General features: G+C 32.2%; 3 protein-coding genes and 1 pseudogene across 3 annotated transcripts; all 4 read right to left on the bottom strand.

Annotated features, from left to right (window-relative positions):
* Positions 1-983: 983 nt before the first annotated feature.
* Positions 984-3,418, bottom strand: LOC141835212 (uncharacterized; annotated as a pseudogene).
* A 2,547-nt stretch (positions 3,419-5,965) lies between these two features.
* LOC141835425 (stress-response A/B barrel domain-containing protein At5g22580-like) lies at positions 5,966-6,621 on the bottom strand. The gene is made up of 2 exons (XM_074722879.1): positions 6,437-6,621; positions 5,966-6,302 (listed from the first exon to the last, which is right to left on the bottom strand). Exons 1-2 carry the CDS (start codon positions 6,553-6,555, stop codon positions 6,098-6,100), a joined length of 324 nt encoding a protein of 107 aa, XP_074578980.1. The 5' UTR covers positions 6,556-6,621; the 3' UTR covers positions 5,966-6,097.
* An 11,890-nt stretch (positions 6,622-18,511) lies between these two features.
* LOC141835234 (pathogenesis-related protein 1-like) lies at positions 18,512-19,304 on the bottom strand. The gene is made up of 2 exons (XM_074722662.1): positions 19,086-19,304; positions 18,512-19,001 (listed from the first exon to the last, which is right to left on the bottom strand). The coding sequence occupies exons 1-2, from the start codon at positions 19,261-19,263 to the stop codon at positions 18,694-18,696; spliced, it is 486 nt and encodes a 161-aa protein (XP_074578763.1). The 5' UTR covers positions 19,264-19,304; the 3' UTR covers positions 18,512-18,693.
* A 5,781-nt stretch (positions 19,305-25,085) lies between these two features.
* On the bottom strand, positions 25,086-25,861 carry LOC141834877 (pathogenesis-related protein STH-2-like). Its single transcript, XM_074722266.1, has 2 exons — positions 25,632-25,861; positions 25,086-25,542 (listed from the first exon to the last, which is right to left on the bottom strand). The coding sequence occupies exons 1-2, from the start codon at positions 25,807-25,809 to the stop codon at positions 25,235-25,237; spliced, it is 486 nt and encodes a 161-aa protein (XP_074578367.1). The 5' UTR covers positions 25,810-25,861; the 3' UTR covers positions 25,086-25,234.
* Between the last annotated feature and the right edge of the window lie 1,840 nt (positions 25,862-27,701).

Below are 27,701 nucleotides of genomic sequence, written 5' to 3'. Positions count from 1 at the left end.
CAATATTGACTTACAGAATTTTGATAATTAGATACTTCATCTAGCACTTTATCCATGTCAGGCATTTGAGACTCTACCATTGACACTTCAGCATCACCACCTTTAGAATCTTTTAGAAAAATGAAGTGTTTAAAATTTGAATTCATACATGTGCCATATACTCATGACCAAGACTAATTAACATGCCATACAAAGTAGAATTACATTACAATAACACAGTTATTTGAAATCTAAAAACAATTCAAAATGGAAAATGACATATTTCACTTTAAAGATCTGAGCTAGCTGCAAAGATAATGTAAAAGAGCATTGCTATAGAAAAATTAATGTCAACTAGGAGTTCTGTGACGTACAGCGTGTTTTATGAAAATCAGAACAACGGATTAACTATTTTCCTCGTTGGTTCCAAGTTTTTTTGGTTTAACTGGATTAGCTTGGTTCGATGATATATTTTTCAATAAATTCAATTCTGACTGATTTTGCTTTTAGTTCCTGGTTTGATAGGTTGCACTGATCGGTTTTGTCTGGTTTTTGAAGCATTGCCTAGAGATGAAATTTTGAATGAGTAACTATCTATGGCATGACATAGTGTAATTGTGCATGAACCTCTGAAAATAGAAAGCACAGTTTTTGTTTGAATAAAGCTCCAGTTTTTCTATGGCAACATAAATTATTCAAAGTAAAGTTTCAGAACTTGCATTTCAGAGATAAAATGTAGAACAATCAGAAATAGGATATGAGAAATAGGATATGTGAAGTTGTAGATTGAAGACAAAAAACAATTTCTGGATTTTAACATTTACTAAAACTGATTTCAGAAATCATCGATGAGAAGTTTTCCAGCTGAATTTGAGAAGCATAACTATGAAACAGGAATTTGTATGGAAAGGACAAGAAACACTGCAGAAGCATCAAAATTATAGCTGAAAAGAATTTATTTGTTAAGTTTTTGCAATTACAATAATTAAATGTTGAATTGTACAAATGTCATGTCAATGTGATGTAATTGCAACGAGCTTTATGCTTTATGCATATATGTTACAAAGTCAAAAAAAGAATCAATTTACAAATTCACCATGTCACCTTATTTGCTGCAACTTTGTGAAATGATGCCTTGGGAGGGAAGAATATCTATCAATCTCTTACAACATTCAGAAGAATATCTGCGAACTTCAGATTCAAGTCCACCACTATATTGCAAAATTGTCTGCTTGTTGGCTGTTCACACGGTCACTTGTGCGAACGGAGTACCAACCAAACAGACTAAGACAATGTTTTCAGATGAATCATAGGGATGGAATTTGCTAGTAGAAGTTGATGATGGAAAGTTGCTTCACATCTTCAGCAACCACAATATATTATCAGCAACAGAGAAATTCTTGTCGAGTGTAACATTAATTAGTCAGCTGCAAAGAACATTGCTTTCTAAAAAACTAGCAGAATGACGTTTGTGATCTTCACCAAAATATTTAAACAACACTCTCCAAGTGCATGAATCAGGAAGAACTTCCTTCTTGAGCATTTCAGCATATAGCCTAAATGCTTCATTCCAGTTACCCAAATTGCAATTTGCATTTATGAGTAAAGTATAGGTGTAGGTATTCGGGGACAGACCATTCCCTTGCATCCTGAAGAAGAGCTCATAAGCCAATTGAATCTTCTGCTTTCTACATAATCCATGTATAAGAGCATTGTACGTTATTTCATTTGGCAAGATATTCTTCTCCAGCATGTTCAAGAAGTAGTTATATGCGGCTTCAAGATGGCCCCTTTTTGCATGTGCATGAATGAGAATAGTGTAGGTGATAACTGTGGGAAGCAACTTACTGCTAAGCATGACATCAAACACATGTCTTTGCTTCTTTCATTTGACCCTTTTTGCAATGTGCATGAATTAAAGAAGTATATGTAATACGATCTGCTTGAAATCCATCATCTACCATCTTTTTCCAGATATTATAGCCTTCTTTCAGATTTCCCATCTTGCAGCAGCCATCAATCAACACATTATATGTAACTGTATCTGGACAAATGCCTCTTGTTATCATTTCCTCCTGCAGCTGAAAAGTGTTAAAAGCAGGCCTTACCCTCAACTCTCCCATTATTCTTGTCGTGTATGCATAGCAATCTGGCTGGAGACCTCGCAGCAACATCTCATCAAAATAAGCTGCTGCCATGGCAAAATTTCCAAACTTACAAGATCCCTTCATCAGGAGAGTATATGAATAAACATCAGGCATACAACCTGAATGAATCATCTTCTCCTTAAGCTTTTGAGCCCCCTCTAGAGCTCCCATTTTGCAATAGCCATAAATTAAAATATTGAATGTTCTAACATTGGGACGTATATGTGCATCTCTCATATGGTCAAATAAGTAAAGAGCCTCCTTTACATTACCCAGCCTACAAAATCCATAGATTAAAGAGTTGTATGTCACGATATCTGGTGCTAGATTCATCTTCCCCATTTCAACGAACTTATCTCGGGCTTCCTCCATCCGACCACTGGTACACAACCCATAGATTAGAGCATTGTAAGTCACCACCGAAGGAGCTGTGCCATTTCCAACCATTTGATTCCTAAAGCCTAATGCATCGTCAATAAAACCTCTGTCAAGTAACCCACTGATAAAAGGGTTGTAACTTAAAGCTGAGAGCTTTCCAGATTTTTTCATCTTGTCAAGCAACTTCTTTGCCTCATCAAATTCACCCTTCTTGGACAGTCCATTGATGATGACATTATAGGTAACATCATTGGGCAAGCACCCAGAGTCCCGGCTCTCCATGTCACCCAATATCCTAAGAGCTTCATCGGCCTTCCCTTCCTTGCAGAAGGAATCGAGCATGGTATTATAAGTAGCAATGGTCGGCTGTATACCAGCATTCACCATTTCTTTGTAGACTGCCCGCACCTCTGACCATCGGCGTGTGTCCCTCAAAGTCCTCAGGATCCTATTGCAATTTTTGACATCGGGAAGGAAACCGCGGGTCACCATCTTGTAGAAGGTCGACACGGCCAGCTCCGTCATCGAATACTTGGTGTACAACAAGAGGAATAGATCAAGGATCGGAACAGCGAATTCAGGGAAGGCGTGGTCATCTATTAGGAGGTCCACGACACCGTGGAAGCGGAGACGTAGAACCCGCTCGGCGACCGAGTAGGCGGGGCGCATGAGACTGCCTTGGGCGAGGATCTGAAGGAGGGTGTGGAAGGCAGCTTCGGAGCGTGGAAAGCCGGGCTGCTGATCCGCCCAGCGGAAGAAACGGAGGGCGAGGTGGGGGCGGGGACTGAGGGAGCGCAGAGCAGCAAGGAAGGTTTGGGGCTCGTAGAGAACGGGCTTCAGCGAGTCCGGGACAGGGAATCCGGCGGTGAAGGCGGCGTGATCCGAGTCGAGAATGCCCGAGAGAACGGACTCCAAGGAAGAGCGATCGAAGGAGGAAGAAGGATAGGAGTAGGGTTTGCCGGAGAGCAGGAGGTGGAAAGGGCGCAGCCGCCGAGCGTGAGAGAAGAAGAGCATGAGGCAGGAAATGGATGCTAAAATCTGAGCCGTAAACTTCGTTTTAATAAACTCTAAATTTCTTTTGCAAATTTGGTGGCAAATTTAATAACTGGTCGATTTGGTTAAATCGAAATCGAATAAATTAATTTATTTTTAATAAATTAAATTGATCGAATTTTATCAAAAAAAACTAAATGATAACAAATTAATTAATTATCTAGTATATTCATTGTTTAGTTGATTTAATCGAAATTTAAATTTAAAAATCAAACCAATAAATCTATTGGTTTTTAAAAAATAAACTTTTAAATTAATTAAATCCCACTTTCGAATTCAGTCGGTTGAATATGTTATTTTAATATAATCAAGATTTTGCTCGTCTTTACAAATCTTTATAATAAAAATTTTATCTTACTCCGTATATTTTAAAATATCCTTTTTATTTCTAACCATTAACGCTGTTATTTTATTCAATAGAACAAGATGACCAAGTACACAGGTGGCGTATTCACGATAATATTATTTCGGTAAATAAATAAATAATAAAAACGGTCAGATATAAAATGCTAAGAATTTAAATTCTTTAAAATATTTGTTTATATTTTATAATTTCTTAAGAACATTTAAAAATAAGAATAAAAATAATAATTTAGTTTTAAATATAATAATAACTTCTACATTAACATAATTTCATGTAATTATTCCGATCAAATATCATGGATGATCAAGCTACCGAACAACGAACAGACTTACGTGTATGCTCACACAAAAAATGATGAAAGAACCTAAAAAGCATTCAAGAGAGAGAGTTAGAATGACATCGAATGTGGATTCCGACAAACTATTCCAATGCTCAAATTCGAGTTTTGTGAGAGGGAAAAGATTAAGGATTTGGAGAAATTATGATTTTATATGTGCATATCTGTGTCCATAGGTATGAACAACCTTTTATAAAGTTATCAATTTATCCAATCTCTAAAACATTAATGTCAGTTTAAGATATATTTCAAAATACGTGCTTTCATTTATGGTATACTTTGATATATGCATTCCAATTGCTCATGTCTTCCGAAATATTTTCCTTATTCTATGGAAAAATAGTCTTAGAGTTTCATAATCTTAAAAATGAATCGGTTTCATGAGTTACACCTAGAAGTTAGCACTAGAGACTAAGGTGAGGCCAAGCAAAGGTTGAGATCGGGACCATAAGCGAAAATAAGATCAGCACATGGGATCTAATAGACGCCAAGATCAGAGTTCGAGATCAAAGTGAGCTCGAGTTGAAATCGAGGTCGAGACCATAAGCGGAAATAAGATTAGCGCATGGGATACAATAGATGCCGAAGTCGGGATTCGAGATCAAGCAAGAGTCGACACTCAAGACCAAGGTGAGGCCAAGTTGAGGTCGATCGAGGTCGGGATCCAAGATCAAAGTGAGTCCAAGTTGAGGTTGAGGTCCGAATTTGAGACCAAGGTGAGGCCGCACTGAGGTCGAGGTTAGAATCCAAGATCAAGATGAGGTCGAGCTGAGATAAAGGTCGGGACCTAAGATGGAGATCAGGTCGACGCAAGAGGTCTAGTAAACGTCGAGGTCAGGACCATAAGCAAAAATAAGATCGCCACATATGATCCATTAGATGTCGAGATCAGGACCATAAGTAGAGATAAGATCGTCACAAGGTATCCATGAGATATCGAAGTTAGGATCTGAGACCGAAATGAGATCGAACTTGAAGTAAGGTCGCAATCTGAGATTGAAATTGTCAACTGATTACCCTTCCAGTTTTATCTATTCTTCGTTAATTTTATTTAACAACTCCACGTTGCTCCAAATTTAGCTAGGACCATGTGGTGGCCACGAGATAGCCACATGGCAACTTTGGATTCCGTCATATCAACAATCAAAATTAGATCAATACAAATTCTATTATATTCTAGAATTTATAATCGAGTCGATGGCTTCATGATGAATCCTTTAACAACAACAAACATAAATGCAGACATATAATACTAATTTAAAAAAAAACCTAATTCAAGCGAGAGGATGTGGGCATATGGAATTCTTCAAACTTATTAAATAATTAATCAAATAATCGAGTACGTACGAGGATATTCAGATTTTGGATCGATTATAAAATCCCATTTATATTCAATTAAATACCAACGACCACTAGGATAAATCAGGAAGTGCACGTGTGAACATCTTTTGATTACGCTTCCCATTTGAAAGAAAATTCTTACAAATATACCATAGTTGGGGATCGAACCGTAGGTGCTTGGGTGACAACCTATACTTACCCGAACCATGGCCCCGGGGACATCCAGAAACTAAATTGAAAAAAACTCTATATCTTAAGGATATATATATAATTGAAAGAGGTTTCTAATTATCCTGAGATCTCAAGAAAGAAAAAAAAACTAAATTGTTCATAAAATCCAAATCCAATTGGCAGAGACACATAAAATTAAAGAAAGGTAATAGATTATATATATATCATCCATGCATACATGCATTAACCTTCTAGATCCGCGACTCTTTCATTAATCAGATATATCCATTCTGAAATTAACCTTCATCGATCGATCGGCTTGATATATCAAGCAGTTGCAGTCGTCTTCTCAACGACATCCGGGAAATCCACCGCCAAGATCTTCTCAACCCCCGCCCGAAACTTCTTGCCGTACTCAACATGTCCTGGATGCTTCATGTACTCCGCCACGTCCTCCGCGCTGTCAAACGTCAAGATGAACACATGCGTGAATCCATGGCTGTACCTCTCGACCTTCATCACGTCCTCGCCCCTGCACAGTAGTGAGTAGTGTTTAACAACCTAATCAACACGCATGCGTGCGTGCATATTTATATATATATATATATGCAGACCTTCACCTACAACTCGAAATTGCTGAAGAATTTAGTTTATATATATATATACCATTCGAAGGACTTGACGATGTCCAACTCTGAGGCAAGTTTCTTCAAGTCCAGAATCAGTTGCTGCACTGGTGCTCCTTCCTTGAACTTGGCCATGACCAGGTGCTTAATGCCTGCCATTATGTGCGCGCGCGCGTATCTCGTTTACTTTGCTTGAACGATCGATGGAAGTGATGGAAAACAAGGGAGGGCTCGCAGGGGTTTTATAGGGGACGGAAAGGCCTACGCTAATTAACTCCACAAGGAACACATGGATTTATTGAGCTCTTTTTTTTTTTAATTTCTTTTATTATATTTTTTTTTCAGACGCCGTCCACAAAACTGAAAGAGAAGTGTCGGCTATTCCATACAGAGTTACGTTGCATGCGACAGGACCAGTTAAGTTAGAAATTGGACCGGCCGGATTGCCGGTTCAACTGGGCGTCCAAACCGGCACATTGGGAAGGTTCAACGGAACTACGACAGAACTGCATGCGACTAAATTCTGGCCGGTCCGCCACTTTTACGGACATTGGACTTTGAGGGCCGACGTACAGAAAAATCTCCAAGAGAAGGACGGAATTAGGGAAGAAGGAAGGAAGGAAGGAAGGAAGGGAAGAAGAAAGGTGGGCCAGTGGGAGGAGGAGGAGGAGCACCAGATCAATCATTTTCGGGAAATAAATCAGTTGAAAAATAAAAATGAAATTGTTTATAAAATCTAGGGGGGCATTTTGAAATTTTCGCAAAAACATTAACTCGCGTGGCCGCACCGCATGCATGGCCCACGCTGGCGCGTGCATTAATTGTGCGTGATGCATCGCGTGCGAAACCGACCAAGTAGCATACGTTACGTTACGTTACGTTGCGCTGTAACGGGCGGTCAGCAGTAGACCATCGACGCGTGTGAGCAAGGTGCGTTAACGGCCGATACGTTTCGGGGAGTTGTAGCAGAGTCTTGTTTTATTTAAGAAATGCAGGTAGCTGTCTTTTTCTCATTTGGAAATTCATTAAAGAAAATAAAAATTATATTTTAAATGCAATAAATGTTTATCATGCATCGTGTGATTCGGGAGCCAATCGGGCATGGTGGTAAAAAACATAACATTTTTCTCAAATGATTGTTGATATAACGTTTTAATGTTTGATGATTATTTTAGTTTAAGCCAATACTTTTGAACTCACTTGTATGATGAGGGTGTAAAGGTTAAATATTGGCAGAGGCAATGCCCTCTCCATAGTAGTTAACTATAATTTTTTGATTTACCTCTTCACAGATGATCGTGAAGTTAACTGTGTAAAACCGATAGGATAACGAATTTTATCTTTTACTACAAAGGGTGTAAGGAAAGTCCTCTTAGATTGGAGATCTAATGTATCAATCTAATGTAAGATAAGGAAAAGAAAAGTTCAAGAAGGTCGACGATCGGATTCTTAACAAGAGGAAGTTTATATAGGTTGGAAGATCAGATACAAGGTAATGAAAGTGAAAAAAGCTACTTGTCACAATAGAATTTCTGACAAATATTGACAATTGTTGAATTTTAAAATTAAGATTAAATCCTGGTCGTAGATTGAATGGATGATTGTGATTGTTGTGATTGAATGGTCCAGATTCCCATCACAAATTTGTGACGAGAATATGTTGTGACAAGTAGCATCACTCAATGAAAGTCCAAAAAGACTGACAATTGAATTTTTGACAAGAGAAAGTTCATGTAGGTCGATCGAATGCAAAATAAAAAAAAATCAAAAATATCAAGGATTGGATTCTTGGTAGAAGGAGGAAATCTGAGTAGATCACAAATCATGTGCAAGGTGGATGAAGACTCGAAGACGAGGAAACACTAAGCATGAAAGTCCAAAGAATAAAAGGTTCATTTGACATCACTTGAGAACGAGAGTAGAAAAAGTTTAAGTGAATTCAACCTTAGGATGACTAATAAAATATAATCAGTAGATTGATATTCTGGAAAACAAAAGGAAAGCTTTTAGTTCGAATCTAAATATCAATCGACTAATGTTTACATCAATCGATTTATATCAATCGGGAACGGAACAAAAGTAAATTGAATTCGGCTATTCAATTCGACTATTATTTGATTAACTCAAAAATCTAAATAAATTTCATTACAACTTTTTAGAAATTTGAGTCCCTTAGGTCAATCAATAGATTTTGATCAAAACTCATTTATGAACTTAGAGAGTTTTGATTAGATTCATTCCAACTTCTATATATTTATTAGGCGATCTTGAATCCAAATAAGCCATCGTGTACAATTTTAAAAGCTCTCTCAGTAGTGCTCAAAATGATTTAAAATTTTTAGAGTACTATAATGTTAATTTTCAAAAATCAACACTATAATGATGTTGATATTTGGAAACCAACACCACAATGTGTAAGAAGAACCAATATTGTGGTGCTAATTTCTGAAGACCAACATTAGTTATGTCGGTCTTCAGAAATCAGCACTATTATTGATATTACTGTAGTACTGATCTTTGAAAATTAGTATCATAACGATGTTGTATTTAAGCTGTGATATTGATTTTTAAATCAGTATATCAGAGTGATTTTAATTTTCTTTTTAATTATTAATGAAAGAGGTTGTAGATAAAGGAGAAAAGGAAGAGAATAGAGAAAATGTCAAAGGTAGGAGAGAGGAAATGTTAGAGAAGAAGTTCATGCTATTGCGTAAAGATAAAATGAGAATCAAATATGTCTTTGAGAAAAATGAAAATTAAGTATTTTTTTTAACGTTCTTAAATATTTTTAGATGCGCACTTTGAGAATTTTTGTAGTTTCTTTGGTGGGAAAAAAGGTTGTTCATGGCTATATATTTTTTATTTTATTTTATTGTAATTCATTTTTCTAAATCTTAGGATCTAATTAATCATAGAGATGATATAATCGATCTTATAGAAATTTTTCATTTTAATAGATGGTTTGATGTTATAAAATTTTCAAACTCTTTAAATATAATATACTTAAGTAAAATAAATTTTCATTATTTAAGGAATCTGTTTTATTTATTTTTTTTATTATTGCATCATAGTCTTGGAGCATGACGATGGCTACTTAGGGCATCTACAATAGACGCTTTTTCTAAGCTTTTTTTTTTTATTTCGAACCTAGGGTTTTGAGAGACAGTGGGCCCATTGTAAAAAAATATTATTATTTTATACGTAATTTAACCGTTTGCAGCGTCTTTGAAAATTTCCTACCGATTTTAGTAGTCACAAATGTTGATGTCGAGTGAGATCCATAAAAAATTATTTTTTTTTTATAAAAAGGTTTTTTTACTTTTCTTCGGCCCCACGACCATTTATTTTTATGTAAAAAGATGAAATTACATTGACCTTAACGGTCCCACACGATCATTTGTAAGGAGGTAAATCGGGAACCAACTACAGCTTGATCACGAGCCATAAATTTTTTTTTACTTTTGAACACATGGATGGTCCAAGGCTACTTACGTAATTGAATAATTGATATACCACATCATCGTCTCTCATTTTTTATAGGATTAAATATTAAAATTTCGAAGGAAAAAAATGAAAAAGAAGATGCCCATTTTAATTTATAAATTTAATATTTTTCGCAAGCTTAAAAAATAAATTTAGTCAATTTTTATTTTTTTTAACAAACCAGTCGTCTAAGCTCTGTGAAGCATTAAAATAATCTATATTTTCACTAATCAATTCGATGGGTGCTTTTTTTTTTCAATATATTTTTTTAAATTTAATGACATGAGTAAGTTGCAGTGTTATCCATTTTACATATTAAATTTTTATAATTCTAAAAACACAGCGCATCCTCGTTATATCTCTTTTTTTTTCTTTCCATGAAATAATTACGTGGGGTTGCACGTATGTCTTCAAATTTTTACATTTATCTTTGTAAATTTTTAAAAATTTATTGATGTCAATTTATGTTATTAAAATTCAGATCTAAGATATGAATAAATTAGTTGATAGAGTTAAAATATTTTGAAACTCTTTAAATTAAAATTAATATATTCATAGGAGTCTCCTTAATATATTTATGTGCTCAGACCTAAATGTGATAACATAACTTGAGTACAGTGAATTTTTAAAATTACAAAGACTTGAGAAAATATAACACGAGCTCATTGTAAGACACATGACAATGATACTTATTAACCAATGTCATCAATAGATTCCTAAAACTCCCAACGTCATCAATGATACTTATTATATTTTGGAAGTCTTTTTAATGTATCTACGTCCTCCTACTTGAATTCGACAATATAACTTAAAAAAATAAATTTTTAAAAAATTTATAGAGATTTGAAAAAATTTATCATAGATTTATTATAAGACCTAAGATAATGATATTCACTAATCAACATCGTCAATGAATTTTTATGACTTCTTTAATTTAGAAAATACCAACCTTTTAAATTTTGAATGATGTAAGTTCATCGGTTAATTTTTGAAATTGATTGATGAACATAGAAAAAATTCAAAATTACTTCAAATTAAAATCAATATGCTTTTAAAATTTTTTTAAAAATATATTCATATCATCAAATTTAAATTTAATAATATAAATTAAAAACAGTGATTTTTTTTTAATTATAAAGTTTGTGCAAACAAATGGAGACGCACACATGCAGAACAAGAAAACCCATAATTAAGAGTGTTTTAGTTAGAGGTTATGGATGATAATCTTGATATATATGTCTAAGGTTATCAATAATTTTATTTTGGTTCAGATTATGATCGATTCCTAAGTAATATAACATCGTCGCCACATTTGTAAATGAGTTATAATTCGAGAATGTGATTACCTTGGTAGTCTAAGATTTTCTATAATTTTAGAAGTTAACAAAATTTTTTTCCATGATTATCCTTCGATTTTAAAACTAGTTAATTGAAATATACCGTGAAATATAATTGAAATCGAGTTAATTAATTTAATAAATTTTAATTTAAATACTTATGAATTTAAATTTTAAAAAGTAAAGTTAATGAATTATATTTATTAATTCAATAAATTTTGTTATTATAATATATAAATATATTTTAAAATTTAAAAAATAAAATTAACAAATTAATTTAATGAATTATTTTATTAAAATAATTATTTCAATGAATTATTTCATTAAAATAAAATTAAATAATTATATTTATTAATTTAATAAATTATTTATTAAAATAATTATTTCAATGAATCATTTTATTAATATATATATAAATTTATTTTTAAAAATAAAATTAATGAATTATATTTATTAATTTAATGAATTGTTTTATTAAAATAATTATTTTATTAAAACATATATAAATTTATTTTAAAATTTTTAAAAAAATTAAATTAATAAATTAAATTTATTAATTTAATGAATTATTTTATTAAAATAATTATTTTAATAAATTATTTTATTAAAAATATACTAATGTATTTTAAATTTTAAAACATATAAGTATATTATATTTATTTTTTATTTATTATTAATTTATTATCATCATTAATATTATTAATATTAATATTACTAATTTAATTTATTGTAAAAATAAATTAAATTAAAGATAATATAGTAAATGTTAAATTGCTATGTTTTATTTTTTTTAATAAATAATTTAAATTAAATATATTTTATATCTCATAATTTTGATTATGTGATTATTTGATAATCATATAATCAATATTATATATGATAACTTGAATCGAATGCATCAAAAATAAATAAAAGAAAAATAGAACAAAAAATCAACAAATATCAAAGGGGTAAAGTGGAAATCATATGTATCTTTTGAAAAAAAAAAAGCGTCTTCTAGACCTTCTCAAATTTAAAGTGAGACGTTTGAGAATTTGTTAAAATTTGTTGTAATTATCAAAGTGATTGATGTTATTGATGACAAGAAGACTCATCGAGTATTTTTCACCAAACATATTTTAACAGTCATAAATAATTTAAAATATAAAAAAATGAATTAACTCAGGAATCTAAATCAATCTCGCCGTTCAATTCTCAGTTACTTAACTAAATTGTTGGCGGTCAATTCAAAACTTGCCGAGATTTGATTTGATTAAGATATCTGTAGGAGTTGAATGAACACATGGGTGATCCCAGGCCACTTATGTAATTGAATAATTGATATACGACATGCGATATTGTTTTGAAATATGCACAAGTCGTCGTCTCTCATTTTAATTTATAATAGGATTAAGTATTACAATTTCAACAAAAAAATAAATGAAAAAGATGTCCATTTAAATTTATAAATTTAATATTTTTCGCAAGCTTAAAAAGATAAATTTAGTTAATTTTTATTTTTTTAAAAAACATTAGTCTAAACTCTTTGGAGCATTAAAATAATCTATATTTTCGCTAATCAATTGGTAGGTGCCTTTTTTTTTTCAAAATCCGCCGCAAATTGCAGCAGTCTCGAATAAATTTTGATTTTGATTTTTTTTGAGTAATTACTGAACACTAGATTTCAGTATTGTTCATTTTACCTATCTAATTTTTATAATTTTAAAAATACGTAGCACATTCTCATTGTATTTTTTTTTTCTTTCTTTCCGCCAAATAAATCAAAATCAATGTATTAAACCTCTTTAATATATTCATGCCCTTAGACTTGAATGCGATAATATAAATTAAATATAATGAATTTTTAAATTACAAATGCTTAAAAAATTTAGCACATACTTATTAATTATAAGACTTAGGACAAGGATTCTGATTAGCCAATATTATCAATGTATTTTTAGGATTTTCTCCTGGTTTAAAAAATATTAAAATTTTAAAATTTTGAATAGCGTAGATTTATCAGTCAGTTTTGATCTCTGATAAACTTAGAGAATTCTAAATCAGTTCAAATCAAAATTATTGTATTTTGGAAGTCTGTTTAATGTATCTACGTCCTCTTACTTGAATTTCGATAATATAAATTGAGAGCATTAAATTTTTAAAAACTTATAAAAATTTGAGAAAATTTATCATCAATTGGTTATAAGGTCTAAGATAATGATACTCACTGATCAACATCACCAGTAGATTTTTAAAACTCCTAGGGTGCGTTTGGTTCAAATTATGATATATAACCTTGATTATGTGATTACTTAGTAATCACATAACTAAGGTTATAGAGCATAAAACATAATCTAATGTTGTTTGATTTACTTTATTTATTTAGAGGGAATAAAACATAACCAGTTTTATATTTACTATATTACCCTTCATTCAATTATATTTTAATATAATTTATTAAATTAATAAGTATAATTTGTTAATTTTATTTTAATAAAATAATTCATTAAAAATCATTATTTTAATAAAAAAATTTATTAAAATAATAAATATAATTTGTTAATTTTATTTTTAAAATTTTAAAATAAATTTATATATATATTAATAAAATAATTTATTAAAATAATTATTTTAATAAAATAATTCATTAAATTAATAAATATAATTCTTTAATTTTATATTTTTAAATTTAAAATAAATTTATATTTCTTTTAATAAAATAATTTATTAAAATGATTATTTTATTAAATAATTTATTAAATTAATAAAGATAATATGATAATTTTATTTTAATAAAATAATTCATTAAAATTAATTATTTTAATAAAATAATTTATTAAATTAATAAATATAATTTGTTAATTTAATTTTTTTTTAATTTTAAAAAATATATTTTTAATAAAATAATTTATTAAAATAATTATTTTAATAAAATAATTCATTAAATTAATAAATATAATCTATTAATTTTATTTTTTAAATTTATAAATATTTAAATTAAAATTTATTGAATTAAATAATTTGATTTTAATTAGATTTCATAGTACCTTTTAATTGACTTAGTTTAAAATCGAAGGGTAATCATGGAAAAAATTTCGTTAACCTCAGGAATCGTAGAAAACCTTAAGCTGCCAAGGTAATCACATTACCGGGTTATAACCTATTTGTTGATGTGGCGATGATATTGTATTACTTGGGAATCAATCATAACCTGAACCAAACAAGGTTATCAACGATAACCTTAGACAACCTTAGACAGATAACCAAGGTTATCAATGATAACCCCCAACCAAACACCCCCCTATAGTTCAGAAAATATCAAATATTTAAATTTTTGAATGGTGTAGGTTCATCAATCAAATTTTGAAATTGATTGATGGATCTAGAAATTTTAAAATCAATTAAAATTAAAATTAATATATTTTTGGGAGGCTTTTTAATGGATCCCTACCTTAATTCAAATCTGAATTCGATATTATAAATGAAGAGGAGTGAATTTTTAAAAAATTATACAAACTTATGTAAAGACTTGGAGACGCACACAATTAAACCCAAGTGATTATTTCGTGGAGAAAAATGAGGAGTATAATGGAAATGTGCTATATATTTTCAGAATTAAGGTTAGATATGTGAAATCGGTTCAATAAAATGCTGTTTTTTTTTTAAATTTTTTTATTCAAATCAAATAAGTGAACGCAGCATTGACGATGGTAGATGAAACTAAACCGTGCACGGCCCAACACCCTTCTTCTTTTTTTATATAATAATATTCAATTTATATAAATAGTACCAATTTGTGTTTGGTTGGAAGTATACATAAAATAATAATTTATTTATAATTTGTGGATGCTATCAAATAGTAATGTTAGTAATGTTATCGAAGGCGGTGTAAATATAAAAAAAAATATTAAAATAAATATTATTTAAGATAATCACACTTTTTTCATTAAAAAGATTTAGTTCTTTTCTTAAAAAAAATCTTTGATATTTTATACTCGTCAAAATATCCTTAATATTTTTAAATTCGTGATATTTCTATTGGAAAATATGTTCGTTTTACTATTTTAACAATACAATTTCAAGTGACTCTAAGCACATGACTCAAATCAAGAGGAGATGAAGAGAAAAAGGAAATATATCTTGTATTTTGATTTCAATGTTGAGTCATCTCGTCAAATGATAAATGCACTTCATATCTCAAATTTTATCCCTGCTCTACTACTCGATCAGGGGAGTTGTAAGACCCAAATCATATACACTTTTTTTCTGTTTTTGTTTTTTTGATCTCACTACGATCCATTTTGCCTTCAGCAACTATGTATCAATACTTCTCCAGCAAAATCATTAGATGCTGAAATAGGAGAGAGTAACTTACAGCTAGCGCAGAGATCCTCATGATCTTCACTTAGTTTCTTCTGCTGCTGCGGTTGTGGATGGGATCGGAACCTCTTTGAACTCTTCGTTTGCTTGTTGCGTTGGGATCGAACGGCGATGGCCCAGCAGCTGAATTCTTCCATGCATCGAGCTTCTCAGAGGAGGTACCGGTGTTGCTGAGGTATCGCACGTTCACAATGGCTTTCATGTCAGGTTCTTCCTTCCATCCGTGAGCAAGAAGATCTATATTTCTTATCCCGTACACCTTCCCTTGTATGCAGGCCAACAGCAACCCAAAGCAAAGAAGCTTGAGGAAGCTCTGAGAGTCGAGGTCCATCGTTGCCACGGAGATAAGAGACAGTGCAGCTCGGTTGGAACTAAAGCCAGATTCTATCCTTCATGTGCTGCATTCCTGTAGGTATGGTCCTCTCCCATATAAGATATGTATGGCTTTGTGGTCTAAAAGGGGCAAAATAAAGGGAAAGCACAAGGGTCACTAAAACAGATCATAGATGGTTCAGATTCAGCTCAATCATGCCTGCAACTGAAGCTAATTTAAGGCTGTTTTAGAAGGTTCTGTCAGGCATGTATAAAGACAGATTGCAACACACTCCATGCTAAGTATCTTTCAGTTCCTCTCTTTACTTTTTCTATGATCATCCTGTGCTTTAGAAATTCTTCCCCTTAAAAGCAAGGATTCAAGGAAGCATGCATTCTTTATCCATTCACCTAAAAAATTAATGCCGCCTAGCATTTTGTGCTAAACTAGTTTTTATTTGGTTTTCTATGTGGTTCCTGCAGTTAAACCTCACTTTTTCTCCCTTTAATGAACTTCATTTATATTTCCCTTTTTTTTAAGAAAAAAACTTTGAGATAAAGCAAAAGAGCAACAGTGGATGTAGCTGCTTGCTTTCACGGCCCACAATGCAGTTGAATGGTTAGAACAGATGTTCAGCTTCATGCAACTTGTAAGTTTGTATTCATCATGCATAAATTTTTGATGCAGCGCGTAGTGAATAAATTGTAGGAGCATGGTTTCACTTTGAATTAAAGCAAAGGAGGAGTGGATATGCATGTTCTTTTACCAGAGCAGCTGATGTATGTGTTGCAGTTTAAAGACAACAGTCAAACAATTACTTTGAACAAGCGTGGATGAACTGAATCTCACTGCTTTATATACACTTTTAAATTTTACTAAAAAGTAAATAATATGCAGTTTGTATTTGATAATACAAGTTTCAAAATTTTTTACTGGAGGGAGACTGGCATTTTAGATGAGAATATTGGAAGATCAAGCTATATAGTGCTCAATCTAACAAAAACAAGTATAGATAAGTATCTTCTAAACAAAGTTTGCATGCAATCTAGCAGTTCTTACTGTATAAAATCGAGAATAGACTTGTTCATCCTCTTGGCGTTGTACTTTTGCACTTGCTTCTCCAGTGTTGGATGGACATCACCCAACAATCGATCTTTCTCAAGGATAAAGGGAGCCTCAAATCTCTTGAGAGATTTCAGAAGGGACCATTAACCCTTCTATCAGATCTCAATTCCCCACAATTCCTGAGGTACAAATATTCAAGTTATACTAACTGAGCCAAGGGAAAAGTCATCCGCATCATAATCTAGCTATTAATCTTCCTCTCCGCCATTAATCTTCTTCTTCAGGACATGGTATTCAATTATTCTGTCAAATCATCCGCATCATAAACAGCATCCTGGAGTGAGTTCATCAGATCCTCCCCGGTTGCTGTCTTTGATCCACTTCATCTCCGCCTTGCCGAGGATGAACCGTTCTCGAGGCCCCGGCGCATGATGAACAGTTGGATGGCACTGTCGCTGGCCTTGTCCATTAAGGTCTGGAAGAAGGCTTGGCCAATCCATGAAACGGTGGCAGTGACAGAACCGTAGCAGCAGATCCTTCTTCTGGAAGCTCGAAATAAGAGAAATCAAATGGGCTAAAGCCTAAAGCAATATACTCCTCATCATCAACAATTAACAGATTTTTCATATCTACAAAATTGGTAAAAATTGTATAATTCAGTAATAACAAAAGGGAAAAGTTACACAAATGAACACAGAGAGAAAAAGAGAGAGAGAGACAGAGAGGTTGGTAGATAACCAGAAAGGGATGAATCTTCTATTTTTTTATATTTAAAAAATCTTTGATAAATTAATAAAAAGGGAAACCAAACATTCTGAAAAAATAAATTTAAACCCGGACAAAAGGCTAATTAAATTTCTTGATTATTAATAATCAATTCATTATTCATCCACCTTATTTATATTTTATTTATCATTTAACTCTGAATATTTTTGCATAGAGTGATTATACATATATAGTTTATTTTGATAATTACCTTGTTTTATTTGTATCTTCCTTCCTTCTTCTAATCATCCACACTGATTTTCTTCCAATCAGAACAATTTTTCAACAATGCAACTCATCTTCAAGCTCCTGCTCCAGTAATGTAAAACTTGAATGTATGTTTCTCAAATCTTTCCCACAGTTATATGGCACTTTCTCTCTCAAATCTACTAAACAAACTTTGTTTTGTGTTTAACTGTTTATGTATCAAAATTGCATTGTTCATCAGTTCTGCTGTAATGAAACATCTTTCAATACCTTGGGAGTTGGTGCTGTTTTAGCATCCTGTTGGGAAGCATTTTCAGGTGCTCTAACATGAACTTGCCTCTCCCTTATTTGAGATTTCTGCTTGGTATCTCTAAGCTCAATTGAGAAAGGTTGTTCCAACCACTTGGGGTTGGTGTGCATTGGTGACTTGATAACTTTTTAAGACAATTAAGTAGTATTTTCATAGAGAATAAGTTATATTTCAAATTTATAAAAGAAGTTAGTACCTTTGTTAAGGTATGCCTCTCAAAAATCTGGAAAGCAAGGAATTAAAATCTTTCAAGCTCAACTGTTCAGTATCGACCATTTCTTGAAACATGAAGTGAAAGTAACAAAATAGAACACTTGTTGTTATTGCACTCTAGGGAATTCAACCCTTTATTGATGACATTCGACTGTCTAATTCATGATAAACTTGAACTTATGCTTAGGTAGCATTAGCAATAATGATGGAAAGCAAGTTCTAATGGATTCAAGAGGAACATGAATTTATGCATAGACATCAGGATTGGCAAGCAAGTATCCCTCAACAGCTTTGAGCACACCGATCGATCCATCTCTGATGGGTTTTAGCCCTTCCTCACTAAGATCCTTGTCCCCAAGTGCTTCATACTCCACCTTTATCTTTGCAATGCAACTATCAGAGCCCGAAGCTACGAATACAGATTCGTAAACGAGTGACTTGAGAAGCACACCAATGAGTCCCCCTTCCATGGCTGTATTCTGAAATGTGTACGTCGTCTCATCCAGTACGTCGATCTTGTTCTTGTTAAAGCTTCCGAGTGGCATATTAGAAGCTGCATTTTGCGAATGAAATTATATTTAGCATGTAAAATCTAAAAGGAAATAACAACAATAACAGATATATAGTTTTTGTTTACCTGGAGCGAAATAGAAAACGTTAATGGCTCCGACTCCTTCTCCGATGCGCTCAGCTTTAGAGAAAAAGTCAGGCAAGAGCTTGGGATACAAGACGTGAGGTTCGCACACTGCTCCTTTCCAGAGCCTTGCAGCTGAGACATTGAAGGCGACCTCGTCAGTGCAGGAACCGGAAACCATTTTGGTGCCGAGGATGTGGACTGGATAGTAACTAGCAGATGAAGCAGAACTAGCAGTGGATGAAGAAGAAGTGGAAGATAGCAGTCTTTATATAGATCTTCGACGTACTGTGCCGGGTCAATCACGTAGCGACGGGTCAATTGAGGCGTCCTCATCATCTAGAATTGTGTTCATCATCTATAATTGTGGCCATGTGCAGTCTTTATATATATTTTCAGTAATCAGACTCGAAAGACTCGAGTAGCTGACATTCTTTTTCTTCTGCAGTTCTGTTTCCAGTATGACACAATTTCATAAAATAACTGAATGTCTTAAGAAATTATTTACAATAATTATACTAATTATTATTAATCTATTTATAATAAAAAAAATATACAACTAATATTATATTAGTATTAATTTACAACTAATAAATTATAATAAATTAGATCTTGAAATCTTAGTCATAATTTTTGTCATAATCTTATCAATTGACAGCTCACAACCTCTGCCATGCCATTGATATCCCCTCAAATTGATGCTCGATAATCAGAAAGTATCGATTTGGTAATCAAAAAATGATGTCATTGTCATGAGAGAAACTTAGTAAATACATTAACAATTTATTGATCAGTGGTGATGTGAGGCAGAGAAATGACATGGGCATCATATGTTTCACGAATAGAGTGACAATTTACTTCTATGTGTTTGATGTGCTCGTAAAATATTGAGTTAGTTGTAATTTGAATAGTATTAGTATTGTCTGCATGAAGTGGAGTAGGTTCCATTTGAGGAAACCCAAACTCATGACATTCCTTGAAACCAAACAATCTCAGAACATGCAGAGGACATAACACGATATTTAGACTTAGTGGAGGATTTCGACACACGATCTTATTTCTTGCTTTTTCAAGAGACAAGAGAGTTGCCCATGAACATGCACCTGCCAGTAATGGAACATCGAGTATCAGGACAATCAACCCAGTAAGCATCATTATATGCAATTAAGTGAATAGAAGAATCCATAGAAAAGAAAAGACCTCTTGTAGAAATATTTTACAGATAGCGAACAATGCGATGAGCAGCAGCCAAGTGAAGGTGCCCAGAGGCTTGCATAAATTGACTAAATTGTTTGGACAACAAAAGAAATGCCAAGTTGAGTAATAGTCAAATAATTCAAGCTCCCCACTAAATGTCTATATAAGGAGGGAAGAGGGAGAAAATGCATCCTTATCACGACAATATTTAACATTCACTTCTAAGGGAGTATCAACAGATCGATCATCTTGAAGACTAGCCAATGTAATTATTTCTTGAATGAATTGATGTTGATTTAAAAAAATACCAGCCGCCGTAGAGTTCACTTCAAGGCCTAAAAATAGCGTAATGGACCTAGGTCCATATAAAAAGAGCTTTGAAGGCGTTGTTGAAACTAAGAAATCAATTCAAAGTCATTCATATACTAGGAGTAAAACAACTCCTTTAGCAGTCTTACAAAAAAAATAATGAAGAATCCTATTGACTCTGGACAAAAGAAAAGTGAATAAGCGTGAATCAAAACTTATCGAACCAAGCACGCGGAGCCTGTTTAAACCATAGAGTGACTTTTTTTAGTTTACAAACATCAGAAGAAGATGATGTAGAAAATAATCCTAGTGGTGGAGACATATAAATTTCTTCTTTAAGGTCCCATGTAAAAAGACATTCTTAACATCCATTTGTCATAATGACTAACCCTTAGAAGCAGCAATAGCTAGAACAAGTCGTATTGTTCTCATTTTTGCTACTAGTGTAAAAGTCTCCTCATAATCAATTTCATACTCTTGTCGATTTTCGAGTACCACCAACCTTGCTTTGTATCGGTTAAGTGAGTCAATGAGTTTGATACTAGTGGGATAGAGAACAATATCCAAAGTATGATTTTCTAGAAGAGTTTGAAGTTCCTCTTGCATAGCTTACTCCTAATATACATATTTAGTGGTCTGAGAATAAGAGGTAGTAACTGTAATATCGGCTAAAATTATAGAAAAACCATACTAATCAAGAGGACGACTAATGCTATTAGATCTTCGAGGAGCCATCGAAATGGACACTAGATCAGGGTCGAAAAGGATTTGTGATGATGGAGATTGTCGTCACTAATAGATAAAATCAGGTTTAAAACACTCAATGATATGAGATATATCATTAAAGTTAGGAAGAAGAACACCATTTGAAGGGAGATATTGTTGCTGAAAATAGTACTCATGTTTAAAAAAAATCACATTTCTAGAAACACGCAGTCGATTAGTATCAGCATCATAACATAAAAATCCTTTGTGAGAAGTATTGTATCCCATAAATGCACACCTTACTGATTGAGCTGTAAACTTGTGTTATTCATGTGAAGGTAAGTGAACAAAGCAAACGCATCCAAAAGTGTGTAACATACGATAATTAAGTTTAGGAATAGTAAGGAGAATTCAAATTCAATTGTTGAGAAGGTAGTCGATTAATCAGAAAACTGTAGTTGATAGAGCTTCCACCCAAAATCTAGGTGGAATTGATGCCTCTAAGAGTAAAGTGCGAACCATATCCAGCAAATGACGGTTCTTCCGTTCAGCCACCCCATTATGTTGAGGGTATAAGGGCATGATCGTTATAAGATATAATGTCTTTCTGTTGTAAGAAAGCTTGGAAATCATGTGAGATATTCTCATCACCATTATCAGACTGTAAAACCTTAATAGAGATGAAAAATTGAGTCTCAATATAAGCCACACAAATTTTGAAAACAGTTAACACTTCAACTGTGATATGCAGAAAATATATCAATGTGAAATGACTATAATCATCAATGAATGTCACGAAATATTTGTATTGCGCATGTGAAATGATAAGAGTAACACCCTAAATATCACTATGCATAATCTCAAAATATGAATTAGCACGAGTACCATAAATAGGAAAAGGTAGCACTTTACCCTTTTCTAGTTTACAAACAGAATAATCAAGAGATAAACTATTAGAGGAACATTGATATTTGTTGCCAAGAAAATCATGATTCATTAAATGAGATAATATCACATTATTTGGATGACTCAAACGTTTATGCCAAACGCATGCCTTATTTTCAATAATAATAAAAGTCAAATACAGAGTTTTAGGAATAGTAAATTGCAATGAAAATAATCTGCCCACTTTAGGGCTCCTCGCAATCACCTTCCCTGACCTCTGATCCTGTATAAGACAACTACGATAATAAAAATTTACATCACAGTTATTATCCACCAACTATCCAATAGAAATTAAATTAATAGACAATCTATAAAGACAAACATATGGTGAAAGGAAGGTCAAATATCACCAATGGTTGTAATTGGAAGATTACTATCATTGGCAATTTGAATATTTTATTTACTAGTATACCTTTGAAGATTATGTAGTCAATGAAGTGATCTAGTCATATGATTTGATGCCCCTGAATTAACAAACCAAAGAGAAGAAACAATCTTACCTTGATCATGAGTAAAAAATATTGTGATGATCATCTGTTAGACTATTTCTAGAGTAGCAAAAGCCTGATTTATGCAACTAATTGTGGATGTAGAATTGATAATGGTAGGGGTTGTGATAGCAACTTGAAAAGCTTGACCTCGTCAATTTTTTGAGTGTGTAGGATATTGCTTGATAATGTATCCGATTCTATTTACAATAATTGTAAAATTTTTTTATCACAATTGCAGGTAATATACCCGAACTCCTTGCAACTATAGCATTGCATTGGTCCCTTTCCTAGATTCTTTCCTTGAGCAACATAAGCAACATTAACAACTTTAGATATCTCCTTGGATGAACCTAGAATAATTTGTGTAACCATTCGTTGTTTTTCACGCAATAATTCTCCAAGACATATATTCAAGGAAGAGACATGATTTCTATTCAATAATCCAGCTCATGCAACTTCAAATTCTGATCTTAGTTTCATCAAAAATTGATCGCGTCTATTATCCTCATGAATTGTTTGAAGGCTAGCTAAGATATCCTTAGGTACATTTGAATAGATAAGACCAGAATATTCGCTCTAGAGATTAATAAATCTAGAATAATAATGCTAATAGGGAAATTACCTTGACTAAAGTTATTAATCTCCGATTCTAATTAATTTAAATCGTCTTACAGTGTTATCTTAAAGATATATGCATTGCTAATAATCCCACATCTCCTTAGTTGTACTAAAGGACCATAAATTTTTCACCATATGAGGTTCAATAGAACCTAAAACCCAAGAGATGATTCGAGCATCCTTTGTCTTCCATTGATTAAGTTTTGTATTTTCTTTAACAGCAAGAGCAAACCCGTCAATGTAATTTCAAAGCTCATTTCCTTTTAAAAACATTCTAAATTGAAATTCTTAAGTTGCATAATTTTTTCCTGTAAATTTAATAGTTATAGTCTCTATAAACATTCTTCTAACAAAATTCTCAACAGCCATTTTTTCAAAAAATAAAATCTCAAAGCTAAAGTTGTTGATCAGAAATTAATCAACCCAAAAATTGAAAGCAAACTATAAAACTTTGTAGGACAGAAAAAATTGACAAAAAATTGAAGATTCAATTATGAATTTCAGAGTCTGGCTCTGATATCATGGCACAATTGATAAAATAATTGAATGTCTCTTTCTTTAAGGATTTTTTCTTTAAATAATCTTGTACAATCTATTTTAGATAAAAAAAAATATATTACAGCAATTATACTAATTGCTGCTAGTCTACTTAAAGTAAGAATATATATACAGTTAATATTATACATTACTGCTAATCTACAAATTATAAATTATAGTAAATTAAATCTTGAAATCTCAGCCATAATATTATCAATAAATTATGATAAATTAGATCTCAAAATTTCAATCATAATTTTTATCATAATCTTATCAATTGACAACCCACAACCTCCGGTAGGTATAATATTGGTTTGATAGATTTCTTCCCTTTGTTCTGTCTTTCTTCAGTATCGCTAATTTCACAGTCTCATAATTTTGTTTAATATATTCTTATTAAAGTAACTGATAAGAAGAAATTTGCAGGAAATGAAGAAGAAGCGGAATAAAACACAAATTATATACGTGGACAAATCATATACGTAGATCTTGTAGGTGGCATCTTCACTGCCGGGTCGATTTGGGCGTCTGCGTAAACACTTTGAAACTTCATCAGGAAATTGACTGTTGGAAATTTATAGTTCTAGAAGACTAAGAAAAAGAGTAACATGCAGAATGAAAATCTCCAGAACATAAATTAAAATATATATCTAACCAGATGCATTGTCGGCTCTTATTTATTATTACGATGATCATCAAGAGAATTGAAACAGAGTTATTACTAAGTAATAGGTTAGAAAATCCTTCATCATGTTAATTTTTTCTAGAAAAATATTTTATTAGAACGACTTGATCACATCAGTTTACCTTAGTCTTTCTTGGCTCTTTTGATCTGTCAATTTCGTTTGAATTCATCATCTGATCTACTCAGTCCATTCTAATTTCTCGGCTTGTCTGATCTACTTGACTTGGGTAGTCATTGAATTAATATTTTATGATGATTTATTATACATCGACGACTAGCATCGATCATCATAAAAAATTTTAGAAGTCGGAAACTGAAGGTAACACGAGTATCGATTACCATCGACATGAGAAGATACTTCAGCTGAAGATTATAATCACTTTTACTAGAGATCTAAATACTCATTAACTATCCTCTGGCACTTCCTTTAACATGCATTTGTAACTGGACTGCTATTTTGATTGATACATTTCAGGAAAAAAATGTTCTCAAGCAATCATTTCATCAAACAGGATGTGAAAGAAACAAAGCTTTTATTCATAGTAAAAGTCTTACACAAAATGAAACATCTCTCATTAATATACTCTCAATAATTACTCCAGCCTTTTATTCATGATATACTCAAATTTCGGCTTAGATAGGATGCATGGCTGGTACATATGAATTTATGCATAGACGTCAGGATTGGCGAGCAAGTATCCCTCAACAGCCTTGAGCACTCCGATCGATCCATCTCTAATGGGTTTCAGCTCTTCCTCAGTGAGATCTTTGTCTCCGAGTGTTTCATACTCCATTTTAATCTTTGCAATGCAACTGTCAGCACCCGAAGCTACGAATACGGATTCATAGGTAAGTGACTTCAGGAGCATGCCAATGAGTCCTCCTTCAATGGCTGTATTCTTGAAAGTGTAGGTCGCTTCATCGAACACTTCTATCTTGTTCTTGTTCAAGCTTCCCAGTGGCATATTAGCAGCTGCGATGTAACGAAAATTAATATGATTAACATCTGAAGGAACTCAAATCAAAGAGTTTATCAGAAGATGAAAATGATCAATATTTTACCCGGAGCGAAGTAGAAGATGTTGATGGCTCCAACTCCCTCTCCGATACGCTCTGCTTTAGAGAAAAAGTCAGGCAAGAGCTTGGGGTACAAGATGTGGGGTTCGCACACTGCTCCTTTCCAGAGCTTTGAGGCTGAGACGTTGAAGGTGACCTCGTCGGTGCAGGAACCGGAAACCATTTTCGCCGGCGAGGGTGTAGACTAGAAAGTAACTGATAAGGAGAAGCTTGCAGGGGATGAAGGAGAAGGGGCAGAGTAGGGTGTTTATATAGAGATCCTGCTGGTCAATGGCGTAGTGACGGGTCCATTTGGGCGTCTATTTTGAAACTTCATCATGTGTATGTGGCAGAGGGCAAATGAATTGGCTGCAGATAGATTTGTTTCATTAGCAAACTTTTTCTTTTTTTCATAAAAAAAGACAATAATTTCAAAACATTTTATGCAGATCATCAATATCTTAATTTAATTCTGTTGGGTTTTTGTTTTCTCTCCGTTTGATGGGCATGTTAAGATTATAATATGAGGACTTATCATTATGGTTAAGTCCAATAAAATGATTTAATTGATGTTTAACGGCGGATTTATTTGACGGATATAGATTTTGTATGAAGGAATCTATTAATTTATTTTTCATTATTAGATAAAAAATGAATTTATTATATATAGAACAGTGATCCTGCTAAGATTTTCTGTTCATCCCATTGGAAGAAGATTATGACTGTAGTCAAGTGTTTGTTTAGATCTCTAGAATGTTCTTGCAACAACTAAAGATGGCGAATTTAGATTGATTCAACAAGATTTTGACTTGAGGATTGTTCCATAACAATAGTCAATAGGATTATTAGAGCAGGAGCAATATATTATCAAGAATAATTATTTTTGAATTTCTTGTGTTCATGCTTAGTTAATATATTTTGATTTTTGAAACTATTTTTATTTTAATATTATTATAATAATTACGAGTTTATAATTACTAAGACATAAATACTTAAACTTTAATTAACATAAATAAACTGTATTGTAGTAGCTATAAATTATAACTATTACAACATAAATATTACTTTAATTCTGATCAATTAATATAAACTTTGTTGAACTATAATTGTTATAATATGGGCATTTTAATTCTAATTAATATTGATCAATATTATATTATAATAACAGTAATATTAATAACACTGTATTGTAACAACTACAATTCAGAACTCTTATAATATGAATATTTCATCTTTAATTAACACTGATCAATATTAGTCAACATAGATTAATATTATACTATAATAGTTACAAATCATATATGTTACAATGATAATTTATTTTTATTAATATAATTAATATTATATTATAGCAGTTAATATAATTTTATAATTATTATAATAATAAAAAATAAAAATAATTTTAAAAAATAAAATTTACAGAGAAAGTATGAGACGCCTTGATAATAAATAAAAAAATACCTTTAAAATGATTTCAATAAAAAAATGTATTTTTGAGTTTTGTCCTATTTATTTTAGGTTGAAACTTTACCAATTTGATAATATTGTTTGATAAGAATATTTGAGAAAAAGAAAAAAAAAAGGTAAAAGGCCATTTGTAAAACATGAGGTACCGCCCTTGGTTCATCATGTGGCTAATAATATATCCCAATTCAGGCCAGTGGATCTATAGAATTTTTGATGCAGTAACAGAATAGTAATTAAGGTTTTCAACACCAAATATGAGTTAGTCGTATTTTCTGATAGGGGTCTCTCTTGCGGTCACCTAAAAAAAATTCAGAGTCGAGCACGGTCAGGTTATGTTCTCTGACACGATCATGTTTGGTCAATCTTAAATATCCAATCGTCAAAATGACCTAATCATATTTACCAACAATGGTCGTGGCATGGTGGCGATATCCCGAACCTGAAAAGCGTTGTGATGCAGGGGGATTTGAATTTTAGAATATCATAATTTTTTATTCGGATTGAACTACGAGACTTATAACCTATCAAATCGAAACTCATATGAGAGATCTACAAATGATTATAAGGTGTAATTCATAAAAGTCCAATTTAGATAAAAAAATTATTTAA

Source organism: Curcuma longa, chromosome 9, assembly GCF_044706935.1.
Source record: "Curcuma longa cultivar G26 ecotype Majalengka, Jawa Barat chromosome 9, ITB_CL_G26_1.1, whole genome shotgun sequence".
NCBI lineage: Eukaryota > Viridiplantae > Streptophyta > Magnoliopsida > Zingiberales > Zingiberaceae > Curcuma > Curcuma longa.
This window is presented reverse-complemented; position numbering and strand designations above follow the sequence as displayed.

What these genes read in the sequence shown, in the direction of transcription:
- LOC141835425 (XM_074722879.1), bottom strand. Translation starts at nt 6,555, where the DNA reads ATGGCAGGCATTAAGCACCTGGTCATGGCCAAGTTCAAGGAAGGAGCA. An exon ending in ATCGTCAAGTCCTTCGAATG is followed by an intron (nt 6,303 to 6,436) that starts GTATATATATAT and finishes ACTACTGTGCAG; the next exon opens with GGGCGAGGACGTGATGAAGG.
- LOC141834877 (XM_074722266.1), bottom strand. Translation starts at nt 25,809, where the DNA reads ATGGTTTCCGGTTCCTGCACCGACGAGGTCACCTTCAACGTCTCAGCC. An exon ending in CATCTTCTACTTCGCTCCGG is followed by an intron (nt 25,543 to 25,631) that starts GTAAAATATTGA and finishes GTTACATCGCAG; the next exon opens with CTGCTAATATGCCACTGGGA.
- LOC141835234 (XM_074722662.1), bottom strand. Translation starts at nt 19,263, where the DNA reads ATGGTTTCCGGTTCCTGCACTGACGAGGTCGCCTTCAATGTCTCAGCT. An exon ending in CGTTTTCTATTTCGCTCCAG is followed by an intron (nt 19,002 to 19,085) that starts GTAAACAAAAAC and finishes CGCAAAATGCAG; the next exon opens with CTTCTAATATGCCACTCGGA.